General features: G+C 43.8%; 1 protein-coding gene across 8 annotated transcripts in view; it reads right to left on the bottom strand.

The window, feature by feature from the left end:
- SASH1 (SAM and SH3 domain containing 1) overlaps positions 1 to 12,879 on the bottom strand; it is a 361,653-nt gene that overhangs the window by 28,819 nt on the left and 319,955 nt on the right. For 5 of the 8 annotated variants that reach the window (XM_078370272.1, XM_078370275.1, XM_078370271.1 and 2 more), the window contains 2 exons: positions 8,964 to 9,096; positions 2,458 to 3,293 (listed from right to left, as the gene is read on the bottom strand). In XM_078370272.1, coding sequence (XP_078226398.1) covers positions 2,458 to 3,293; positions 8,964 to 9,096 — 969 coding nt within the window. The remainder of the gene's footprint in view (positions 1 to 2,457; positions 3,294 to 8,963; positions 9,097 to 12,879) is intronic. The other 3 variants (XM_078370277.1, XM_078370276.1, XM_078370279.1) reach the window with 1 other exon arrangement.

Raw genomic sequence — 12,879 nt, 5'->3', positions numbered from 1 at the left:
AGAGTCGTAGAAAATAAATCAATAGTTGAACCACCCTTTGGCATAGATGACCTAAATAAATGAAGCCTAAATAAATTTTTTTTTGTTCATACATCTCCTGTACAGATAATTAATAAAACGCTTTGGATCGATGCTTGGGATGAGGAGGGCTAGTCAATGGAATGCTCATGCAGTTGCAAACACATGTTTTGAGGTTGAATTTAAAAATGGACAAAATTGCAAAATGTCATGCATGTCTGTTCTCCCAAACAAAAATTGAATGACCAAATAAAATGCAAGACAAGTGACCACTTCCAATGGATACAAAGCATTATCATTTCCCTGAGGCTTCATCAAGCAAATATGGCATTTTTGAAAGACATAAAGATTGAGGTTGAAGAATAAAGGAAACTTTTAGACAAAATAAAAGAAATACATGACAAGGAAAATGGAAAATAACTTTTAAAATAAATCTAGCAAAGAAATATGATTAATCCTTTTTTAGAAAGTTCTTTCTATTGTAAGATAGAACACTTATTTCCTCTTACATTCCCTGGATAATTAGAAAATAAAATTTTGTTTAATTGTACTACAAGAAAAGACATATACAAATATTTAAGTTCTTATTAAACACATATTTTTACAAGTGTTGAAACTGTCCATTAGTGTCTCAAGCTCACAGTATCTTAAAAATACTCAGCCTCTGACTGATAGTTGGGATAGGGATTACGTAGCACCACGTTAGGTGGGGGCAGTGCCGGAAATAAGCTTGGCCTGATGTCCATAGTCAATGTCAGTGAAGAATTAACCACTGGCCCACAATGCTGATTAGCACAACTCCCAGCGATAGAACTTCTAGAAACAAAGCCCTCATGGAGTTATGATATTAATCTGACAGTAAATGACATGAGAAGCACATCAACAATTCGAGGTGCTCAAATTGGGAAAATTCTCAGTCTTACATGATGTAAACTCACAAAGGTGAGTCATCAATTAACAGAGAAGAAGTGGGTCTGTTCTATCAAGGTCATATCAAAAGGTACAAGAGCAGAGGAACTGGGCGGAACACTTCTGAAAGTAAAAAATAAATACATAGAACTAAGACTGGTTATTTCTCAAAATAGCTGTGAGTCAGAGCAAACAGAGGCTGAATGGGTGAGAAAGAGATTGTTATTTTAAAACAAAACCTCGACCAATGAAAAACTGTTGCCAGGATGCAGAAAGAGCCAGAAGAAAAGCTCCTGCTCATACTAGTAGTATTAAAAGTACTGTAGGAATTATATGAACATGAAAGACAGAAAATAAGATCTAGGGAAAAAGTTCAATGTGTGGAAATATCTGGAAAACCCAGGGGCTAGGAAGGACCTAATGATTCTTTTACAAGGGAGAAGGTCATTTTAAGGAGGGTATTGACCAACCAGTCTACACTTTCACAAAAGCAGAACCTGACTGAATGAATTTAAATTACACCAATCGTCTGGGGAAGCACATCCTGTTCATGAATGTGAAGGCTGCCTGGGAAAAGCCACTATTGAAGGATACTCTATTTTTTCAGATCTTTAAAAGGGCCCACAGCCAACCATCCCGAGCAGATTAAGCAAGATGCCAGGTGACAGAGGGCCAAGAACTCTACTTCCTCATTTTGTACCATTTTATGTGGGCCACTCTGCAAACTAAAAGTTAGGTGGGAATTTCAGGAGGAAAAATGTCTATATTCTGAAGTTCAAAGTAAATCATGCCTTGAAAATAAATCTTACTAGGTCTCTGATCATCTGGTATTAAAAGTGAAAAACATCCTATTCCTTGAGAGTGAGTCCTTTCTTGCTTGCTGCATATAGAAGAAACTATAGGCTAGGGGAATGCATTTCCAAATGCTGATTTGTTTAAAAAGATAAGAACATTGAATAGACTTAAGTTAAACAAAAAAGCTCCCCTTTTTTTTGTTAGATTTATGAACTTTCTGCTTGCCTCTTCTAATAAAATAAATGTGCTTTATAATGTTTTCAAATCACCGAATTGGTGACTGTGATGATGGCAGTTTTTCCATGAGCCTGATCCTATTGTTTTAATTTTAAAACCAAGAGCAAGCATCTCTTTGCAGGGCAAAATGCTCTTCTGTTTTGAATCAGCCTCTTTGAGGTCAAGTGACACGATGGCCGAGAATCAAGACAGCCACTCTTAGAGGCAGCCAAACCCCACCCCTGTATCCTGGAAGCCCCTCTCTGGATCAGCTTCAATGCTTATTTTAATGGGAACTCAAACAGCTTCATCTGGCAAAAGGAGACATGGAAGAGAAGGAGAAAGGTGCCTGGAAGTGAAAGCAGGGTTTGAAATTGAAGGTGATGGTGGGATGGTCCCTGACGTCATGAGTAGCAGAGAGAGGGGAGGAAGCCGGTCCCCGCAGAAGAAAGGCCATAATGCTTGACTGCACATCACAGAAATGACAAGGCCGTCCTCGGGACCATCTTTGTGACTCACAGACTTCTGGTGGATTCTCAAGAGAACCCTTTTAGTACAGCGGTCGACCGTGGCGGCCCACTTCCTCTTTGCCTCCTCATCCTCCTCCAGCAGGCACCGCCTCAGGTCCTGTCTCTCAGCCTTGCTCAGGGTCCTGTCTGAAGCAGGCCGCACTAGCTGGGTCAGGTTCAGGTGGCTGTACAGGCTCCGCTCCACCACATAGGTGATATTGAACTCGCTGACCGAGGTGCGCCCGCGCACCCTCCTGCCGGGGAAGCCGCAGCTCCCGCCCCCTTTGCCTTTCTGCCGGAGCAGCTGCAGGTCACAGGTGGTGCTGGAGACGCCTTTTCTGGAGGGACGCTGGCAGAGAAAAGCTCTGGAACAGGAATAATTAGTATCCGTTTTCTTCAAGCGGATTTGCTTCCGCACACTCTGAAACTCCTCCAGGGACACCAGCAGGTGGTGCCTGCGCCGGTGGTTGTCATAGAAGCAAACACCATCCGTACTTACCCCGTGGCTCAGGGACCCGAGACCCTTCTTCATCTCCCCCTCGGTGAGGGAGCGGGACACTTTCTGGGCCTTTTCTTCTTCTGGGTAGGAGAAGAACGTCCCCATCTTCTTGGGGGGCTTAATCAGGCCCCGACTCTCTCCTTTGCTGAAGGTTTTGACCAACTTCCGGCCAGCGCCCCAGGTGTCCAGGCTGCTGGATGATGGAGACGTGGTGAGAGAGTCCGAGTCATCTTCGGGAGGTTTCTCAGGAGAGCCGTCAAAGAAAAAGGGCTTCTTGTGCACGCCAGAGTAGAGGACGGACCGTTCATCCAGGACCGGCGAATTCTCGAACACGTGCTCCTCCCCACCTGCAGGGAAACCAACAGAGTCTCTTGTGAACACACCTTTCCATTCTTGCATTACATTTTTTTAAGAGACGGAGTCTGAGTCTGTCACCAGGCTGGGGTGCAGTGGCAATATCTTTGGCTCGCTGCAACCTCCGCCTCCCAGGTTCAAGCCATTCTCCTGCCTCAGCCTCCTGAGTAGCTGGGACTACAGGCCCATGCCAACATATCCAGCTAATTTTTGTAATTTTAGTAGAGACGAGGTTTCACTATGTTGGTCAGGATGGTTTCGATCTCTTGACCTCATGATCTGCCTGTCTCGGCCTCCCAAAGTGCTGGGATTACAGGCGTGAATCACCACGCTCGGCTGCGTTACATCTTTCTTTACACCCAACACCCTGCAAAATATAAGCTCACCCATATAGCTAGCTAGCCTACAGCGGTGTCTTTCTCTGTATCATGACCCTCTTTACAAACCCAGCTCTCCCTTAAATATGCAGAGAAAAATGAAAATATACTGTGCAAATATATGGTTTCATACAAGCGTAATGTTAAAAGGTTTCAGATGTGTTTTCTTCTTCCTTATATATCTCTGTAGACCAAACACCCTCACAGGCATATTTAAAACACCATTTGGCAAAATCTAAGCTAGGCATAATCAAGATATGCCTTAGCATTTCGAGATAATGTCCTCCTCCCCAGCTTGTAAATGCAACCTTCTGAAACTAGGAATCACGATCTTGCCCCCTTTTGAAAGGCGCTCCTCTAAGTTGGCTCTGGTGGCTTTTTATAGATGGAGTGTGATAAATGCCATGCGGCTGACAGTGATTGTTTTACTGATACATATGCCATTTGAGTGATTAAATCTCCAAGGAAGTTTTGCTGGGAAGAAACACTATAAAGGGCTGTATCTTGCAAATGTGACTGATGAATCGTCTCCAGCTGACAGGCCAAACGCAAAAAGTTAGGGAACTCAGTGATTGCGGCCAGATATTCCCATCAACTCAGGCCTCACGAGGAAGCAGCAAGGGCGTTTAAGGGCCCTGACACGCAGGCAGCTCCAGGGTCCCGCTGGTCTCAGGGATTCCAACTCTTGAAGCCCTCATTGGAGCCAGGTGGCAAGCCAAGCCCTCTGGAGCTCAGTGGAAAGGTTTGGACTTGCTGGCAGGAAAACTGAGTTCTTTTCCGCATGTGTTATATGAACAGATGTGAGAAAAGAAGTAGGTCAAACTGTGGGTGTAGTGATCCCAACGGGCTATGTCCCTTTAATTACAGGGAAACTTTGAGCTCTGCAGCTTTCCACCCGCTGAATTGTGAAGAGGAAAAAAGGAAAAGTTCCTTGGAACAGAAGGATGGCACTAAATATACCAGCTGGGATGAGGGCGCCAGTGTACAGTTAAATGTCAGAGAAAAAGGGAGAGCTACGCTCAGTTCAGAGCAAAACTAGAGGGGAAAAGAACCTCAGCCATCCTTTAAAATTCTAAGAATGGCTTACTTTCCCAATTGATGGGATTTATAGGTACAAATATAACAACAACAACAAAGAATGGCTGCTATCAAACACAACCCAAGGTCAACTTTACATTCATGCCCAGGAGGCAGCAGTGGGGAGGGAAGGAAGTAAGAAAGAAGATGTACAACTCCGCCTGGCCCAGGTCCCCTGGAGAATTGTTCAGAGATCATTCAGGGGAAGTTTAAAGGCAGGGTTCGGGGTTCTAACAGAAATTCATCAGTCCAGAGGCAGGATACAAATGTCCTGGAAGTCTCCTGCTCCTTCCTCGGGGCACCTGTCTGACTGATAAAATATGGAGACTATGGGTTCTTATGCTATTGGAAATAAAAACAGCAACCTCTTCTAGCTACAGTCTACCCTCCACTTCCAAGAAGAAGCGACTGAACCAAGACGAGAGGCACAACCTGTGGCAGGGGCAGCCCAACTGTGGACTTCTCTGTTAAAGAAGTCGGGAGGCTGAGGCGGGCGGATCACAAAGTCAGGAGATCAAGACCATTCTGGCTAACATGGTGAAACCTTGTCTCTACTAAAAATACAAAAATTAGCCAGATGTGGTGGCACACGCCTATAATCCCAGCTACTTGGGAGGCCAAGGCAGGAGAATCGTTTGAATACAGGAGGCGGAGGTTGCAGTGAGTCGAGATTGCGCTACTAGACTCCAGCCTGGGTGACAGAGCAAGACTCCAACTCATTTAAAAAAAAAAAAAAAAAAAAAGGAAGTCGACATGCTTGTGGTTTCACCATCTACCCAGGTGTCCACACAGATGTGCAAAGGCACCCACAGTCTTAAGGGGGTTCAGAGAAGTCAGGTGGGTCTATCCTGTGTATCTTAAGGATTTGTCACTCAGCAGCTGTTTTGGACATTTTCTGGACTCTGTGCTTAGGACTGTCGTCAGAGATTCCAATTCTTCAGTGTCACATCTGAGTCTGGAACCAGCTGGTACACGCATGCCCATGATGAATGTAGCTCTATTCTTGGGTTCAGGAAAGTCAGCATCTGGTAAGAGGTTGGGAGGGAAATGTGGCGGATGCTTCCCAAGTGGCTGCATCCACTGGCACCCAGGGCAGGGCTTCTGTAGTGCAGGCTTTTCTGTCTGGGCCTGACCAGCAGCCTGGAATCCTAACCTTGACCTGGACTACTTGAACTTGGAGCATCACTTCTCCCATCCTCCTCTGACTTGAGTGTACAACTCTCCTATTGGAAGAGTGGCCCTCAAGATGAGCTCACTCCATCACAGTTGGTGTGATTTGCTTCACGTGAAGGCCTCCATCTATCTCACTTAGCTGAGACCGGCTTATCAAAGGCAAGGCGATTTTGACAGGAGGAAGGAGGTAGGCTATGGGCTGACTTAATGCCAGGAACTCAGAGGTATGCTCTGCATCCAGCCTGGCTCTGCCACTCATAGCTCCCTGATCTTGGGCAATTAATTCCTGGCCCTGAGCCTCTGTTTCCTCATCTGCAATAATGCCTACCTATCTGTGCCTAATATCCCTGGCAAGGCTGTTGTGACAGTAACACTAAATGTTATTCCCATAGAAGAATTATGTGAAGGTGCTGTATAAGCTGAAAAGCTTTCTACAAAAACTGGCGATTCATTACTGTAGAGAACTGAGTCGGAGCAATGAGGGGAGGAAGGGGGTCCATTGTGGGGCAAAGACACAGAAATGGGCATATAAAGGGCACTGATGTAACCTAAAGATTGGCCAGTCATCCATGCCGGGATAAGGACTTAAAACCCAAGATGCAAGGGTGAGAAAAGGTGAAGAATTGATCTCTCTCCTGGCATTCTGAGGACTCCAGAGCTGACGGGGGACAGAGGTGGCAGCAGAGTGAGAACAGGCTGCTGCCAGGAAGCAGGATGCCTGGACATCGTGCTGGGCCTTCTGCTGGCTGGCTGAGTGGCCAGGAGTCAATTACTTAGCCTCTTTGAGACTCAGTTTCCTCATTTACAAAACGAGGATGGCATAAGTGCTTGCCTCTGGTGGCTATTCTGAGGGTGACATTAAAGAGAACGTAAAATCTGAAGTGTTTAGGGAAGTGCCTGGCACATGGAGTGCCCTCAATAAATGATAAGTACCCTGCAGACAACGTGGTATTAGCACAGCCACGCAGGAAGTCAAAGGATCAGCCCTTTGTAAGTCCAAGGGCAGGGAGAGGAGGGGCTCCTGGAGTATGAATCCTTCCTGCTTTGCAAGACGAGAGAACCAAGGTAGCCTCTCTCAAGTACCATTGCCAGGTGAGGACCCTCAGAGAGTTCTCCATTGTGCAGGGCTTGGAGGAAGTTCCAGTTTAGCAGGGAAGTGGGGGGCGACCCAAAGCAGACGCCTTGCTACGCACACACCTGGGGCCTCTCCTGAGAACACGGTGAGCTTGGCCAATGACACCTTGGCTCCCTGACTCATCAGATGCCACAGTGTACCTTAGGACTTGGGCTCACTAAATCCATCTTCCATCTGTGAAGCCTGATTTGTGCCCAGATGAACTGAAGTTCAGAGCCAGAGTTCCATATGGTTATTACTTTTTACTCTAGAGTTACCCCTTTTGGTATATTTTTCCTTTTCAATTGATGCTTCTCAAAGATAGTTGGATTGATTTATTCTGACATAAATATGCAAATTACAACGTCTGTATTTTTCATCACATTATTCTAGCAGAAAGGCTGCCTTCACACACCACTACCATGTGTGAAGGGCCCACGGGGGAACAGGCCCAGGACTAGTTACTCTACCCACATTATCTCAGTTATGAATGAGCCCCCTCCATCTATTTGTTATATCTGGGACTTGATTTTGGCCTAGTGTTCATGAAATTTGTTATAAAATGTGTCCTTCAAGTTGAATGTTGGCAATTCCATATGGTTCTCCCTAACAGTACCAAGTGACACTGTCTGTGATTTCAGTCAGAGCCGCCACAGGGTACATTCCATACTGTGAAATTCATGACTGCCAGGCAGGTATTAAGACACCCAAATGTAAAATCAGCATTGCATCCAAGTGTAAACAGAATTAGCATGAAGAAAGATACCCTAATGAAACCCCAGAATTGAAAACAACCCTAATTTATAAAATTGGCCATAAAGCTGAATTCTCTCCCCATGTTTTTCTTTTCCCTTCTAATCCTCATTCTCTCACAGATATCCACTTAGCTCCAGCATTATTCTCAGGGATTTAAACCCACAAATAATGACAAACAAACATTAATTAATTAATTTAAACAAAAATTAAAAGCAGCAATAAAAATGAAAAACCTTTATCTTTGCAATAAGGGGAAATTCATTTCTTTACACAGCTTGATTTTATCTCTATGTAACAAAAAGGCCTCTACAAAAAAATGTTAAGACCTACATGTTAAAAATTTGAAATTCCTCACAACATAGATATGACATTTTCACAACTAATTTTTTTAAAGCATATTCTTTCCAGTATTTTTATCCAATTCAATTATTATCATTTTTCAAACAGAAAAAATCTTCTTCTTTTATTTTGCCTTTTTGGGGAGAATTTTTAAGATGCCGCAGATGCACTTTAGTAACAAGAGAGATGAATAAGGTTCAGGTTTGAACTGCCGTAATTACACTTCGTAGGCTAACTATCCACTTCAATACATCCAAGCTGATGTGTCCTTTGACACTGTTGTTTCCCCCGGCTAACCCAGCAACACAGCTCCTGAAGATTCCCTTAGAATCCCAGATCCTTCAAGCCTCCATTTGAATGGAAGAACAAATCACCCCTGAGAAATTTAAAGGGATGTCAAGTGCCTTGTTAGACATTTCTTCAAGATGTGTGTATATGAAATTTGAACTATATTTCACTGAGCAAGAACCGCAGTCCTCTTTGGGATCGGAGGCTCATGCGAAAAAGTTAGAAAGTGTATATAAAATGGTAGAAGCTCATACATGAAGCTATACCACACCTTGAGAATATTTCCATTTCCCGTCGTTTCAGTTTAAATTACTAAGCATCCCAAACTCCTGACACAAGGATCCTTCATTCCACCACATCATCGCATCTGAGCATCACTCTTCCAGCAGGCACAGTCCTGCCAGACTCAGCCAGAGCTCCACGCATTTTCTACTTGAAATCGTATCCCTTTTCTACTGAGAAACTGACCCCCAAATGATTTCTTTTGGAATAACCAGGGTGGAGTTTGGCTTTTTTTTTTTTTTTTTTTTTTTTTTTACCTTCAGTGCTGGGCTTTTTCATTTCTTCCACCCTAATTAGTTTCTTTCTGACTCTGCGAGTGGAGTTTACCAGCTTGTGTAACCTCTTAAACTTCACGGACTCCTCGGTCTCATCATCCGATTGTTCTCTTGACTGGCAAAGAAACAAAGGAAAAGTTAATTAGATCATTGCTTCAAGCTCTGCTCTAGCGGCTGGATGTAGCCAGCCTTGCTGCCAGTCTGAATCTCGGCAGCTCTGTTGCTGAACTTGGGGAATCAACAAATTTGTCCAAGAGGTTGACAAAGCTCCATATATCATCTTAAAGTCTAATTCAGTGCAGAACTAGGTCCTAGGCACCAAAATGCACATTTTTGCCCTCAACAGGCCTGTGGGGGCATCTGTCTCAACTACTTCCTTGTCCCCTTTGAGGAGGATTCCGGCAGGACTCTCCCTCCAGTACTGGCCCTGTCATTCCAGTTTCACTGCTGTGGTTTGGGCCAGGCTCTCATCTGTCTGGCCCATCGGGACTTGCTGTTTAACGTGGTCATCAACTACTTCTCCAAACCAAAATTCTGTTGACTTTTTCCAGTCCTCCCCCCGAAAATCAAAAACAGCAGGGCAGGAAAGGGAAGGAGTTGCAAAAACCCTCTTCCGTCCCATTGGCTAAGACTGTCTGCCACATTGCAGCCAGCCCTTCCACCTCTCCCGGCTTCTTCTGAGGGCTCACAAGGCGAATGTGAGGACAGACCCTGCATTCCTCCAAGAGAGACAAGGGAAAAAGCTGACCTTTCAGCCATACAGTACAATCCATATTCCCCAGCAGCCCATTGCACTTTGCAGGGAGCCAGCATGCTCGGGCCCAGCTGTTTTCCCTCAAGTATCAAACATTACAGAGAGAGGGGAAAAAAACTCTCTCTGCAGCAGTGACCCAGGCTAAAAACAATCCTTTCCTTGTGAACAAAATGAGGGTTTCATTTCCAAGTCAGCTCCAACATTCAATATGCAGCTTCCTCTGTTGTATCTGTTCAAAATATGAAACAGCAAAAGAGGTCTCCGGCTAAATGAGCCTGCAGCGCGAGAGCGTAAGCATGCCTGGGAGCAGCCGCCTGAACACACCCTATGTAGCAGGTGAGCAATTCCAGCTCACGTCGCCCGCCCCAGCAGAACCTTCTCCATTTCCTCCAACCCAGTTCATGGACTAGTAGGAAGACCAATGCCTCGAATGAACACAAAACAAGAACAAGTGCCATCTCTGAATGCGATCCTAATGTAGAGACTTTTCTCCAAGAAAAGCTCTCGCTAATCCCAATGTTATAGACAATAAAACAGATAAGTAAGCGTTTGCAGAGAATCACTCCAAAGAAGAAGAGGTAGAGTTTCTATGCATTACTTAGGCATATAAATGGCGTGCATTGTGAGTCCTCTTTGCACTATGGCACAAAGCTTAGTACAAGGATAGTAAGGGATAAAAACAACTGATTTCCTGGCTTCTGTCTTCACCCTGGAACTCAAGGCATGGAGTCATGGTACTTTATGACTATCAGCAAGCAGTTAACCCACTTACGGTTAACTATAAACCTAACATCAGCAAGTCATCAGGACAGAAGTGTTTCTCAGACTTCTGTGAAGTGTATAAATTATCTACGTCCAATTTCTCTACGATTCCTAGATGAAATGTTGGCTGCAAATGTCAGAGTTAAAGTACTGGTTACCTGGCAATAAAGAATAGAAACTGGGCTCCCAGATAACAGCGGAGAGAGGCTATACTGGATGCTGGCAATTAGCTTAAAACTTAAAATGTAAAAAATTAAAATAAAATAGTAAGTATAGCTCCTAATACAGAATAGTATTGTCTGGTTTGAGTTTCATTTCTACTTGGTTGGATTGTTGACATGTGATGAAACGGGTGGAGTGGTCAACCAGAGGAAGGAGAACTTGGTTAACCCTCATTCTGGGTAAGCAGCACCTGAAAAACCCACAGTGCATGGAATTACACATAAACATTTAAAAACATTCTGTGCTCTTGGTTTAGCTCAGAAGACAAGCAATTCTAATAGAAGAAGAATCAACATATGTTATAGAAAGTCTCTATACCTATCAATGGGACAAGCCTAGGCTATGTCTCTAACTTCCTATTTTTCTAGAGATCAAATGCAAATGAAATAGGTACAGATTGTCTGTAATCAAAACACAAGAAACTGTGTTACAGGATGGAAATTACTGATGGATGTACCTCATACCTAGTCTGCTGGTTGCTGGTGGTAGTGTGGGGGTGTGTGTATATATGGGATAGTGGGCAGTAAGAAGAAAAATGAGGTATAGAAGAAAGTAATAGAAAAATTGCAATCTACAAAGACACAAATCATTATGTGCATTAGAGTGAACTTGCCAAGGAGAAATCAAAATGGTTAAACCAGGACAGCAGCCTTGAAGGCAATGCCTTCCTCATAAAGTTCCACTCTCCTCTGCCCAGATTCACTGTGGCAAAAGTAACGTATTCCAGGTACTTATTTGATTGTTTTCACATGTTCCATTTATTTTTGAGAAACATGAGCTCTTCGTACCTTTCAATGTTATTTTTATTTTTCTAGAAAAATCAAGATTTGGAGGTGTTTGTCAGTGACAAATCACAAACCATGGCAACCAAGACCTTCTTTTCCATGATCATGTTTTGGACACTAGACAAGACAGATGTGGCACAATTTATATGAAGAAAATTGCAACAGAAAACTCAGGTCATTCAAGGGGTGTGTGTGTGTGTGTGTGTGTGTGTGTGTGTGTGTGTGTTAAACAGAAAACTTCCTAGAAGTCAGGTTAGAAGTTACTTGAGTTCAACAATCTACCCCAAGGATGCACTGCTGCATTCATGATATTGATGGAGAGGTGTTGACTTCTCACTTCCTCTGGAGTCCAGAGGAAAAAAGGGTTGTAAAATATTTGCCTTTAAAAATCCTCTCCAGCTGTTTTAATACAAAAACACTGTAAAAGGCTTGCATTTTTTTCTAAACTGGAGAGTAAATCTTGAATTCCTCATGTCATGTTTTTCTTTTTAAGTATCTTCCACTTCCCAAATGCTGAAAATAACATAGCGTGTCTTTTTTTTTTTTTTTTTTTTTTTTTTGAGATGGAGTCTCACTCTGTCACCCAGGATGGAATGTAATGGTGCGATCTCAGCTCACTACAGCTTCTGCCTCCCGGATTCAAGCGATTTTCCTGCCTCAGGCTCCTGAGTAGCTGGGATTACAGGCACACAACACCATGCCTGGCTAATTTTTGTATTTTTAGAGATGGGGTTTAACCATATTGGCCAGTCTGGTCTTGAACTCCTGACCTTAGGTGATCTGCCCACCTCAGCCTCCCAAAGTGCTGAAATTACAGGTGTGAGCCACCACACCCGCCCAGCATGTCTTTTTATTCAGAAAATACCCCACCAGGGATAGGGGCTTGGGAATTTTTATATTTATAAACATAAAAAAAACATATAATGTTTAAAGTCAAATACTATGTATATTTTAAAAGAAATCTTCGTATGTGAAGAAGTTCATAGAAGATAGAGGAAATCTGATTGTATATAAAATAGATGATTTTTTTTTTTTTTTTTGAGACAGAGTTTCGCTCTGGTTACCCAGGCTGGCATGCAATGGTGTGGTCTTGGCTCATCGCAACCTCCGACTCCTGGGTTCAGGCAATTCTCCTGCCTCAGCCTCCCGAGTAGCTGTGATTACAGGCATGCGCCACCATGCCCAGCTAATTTTTGTATTTTTAGTAGAGATGGGGTTTCACCATGTTGACCAGGACGGTCTCGATCTCTTGACCTCGTGATCCACCTGCCTCAGCCTCCCAAAGTGCTGGGATTACAGGTGTGAGACACCGCGCCCGGCCCTAAAATAGATGATTCTAAGAAATAGGCTCAGCACTATGATAGAAAAGGGCTTT

Source organism: Callithrix jacchus, chromosome 4 (assembly GCF_049354715.1).
Source record: "Callithrix jacchus isolate 240 chromosome 4, calJac240_pri, whole genome shotgun sequence".
Classification (NCBI taxonomy): Eukaryota; Metazoa; Chordata; class Mammalia; order Primates; family Cebidae; genus Callithrix; species Callithrix jacchus.
The sequence above is the reverse complement of the archived record's forward strand: the minus strand, read 5'-3'. Positions and strand labels throughout refer to the sequence as shown.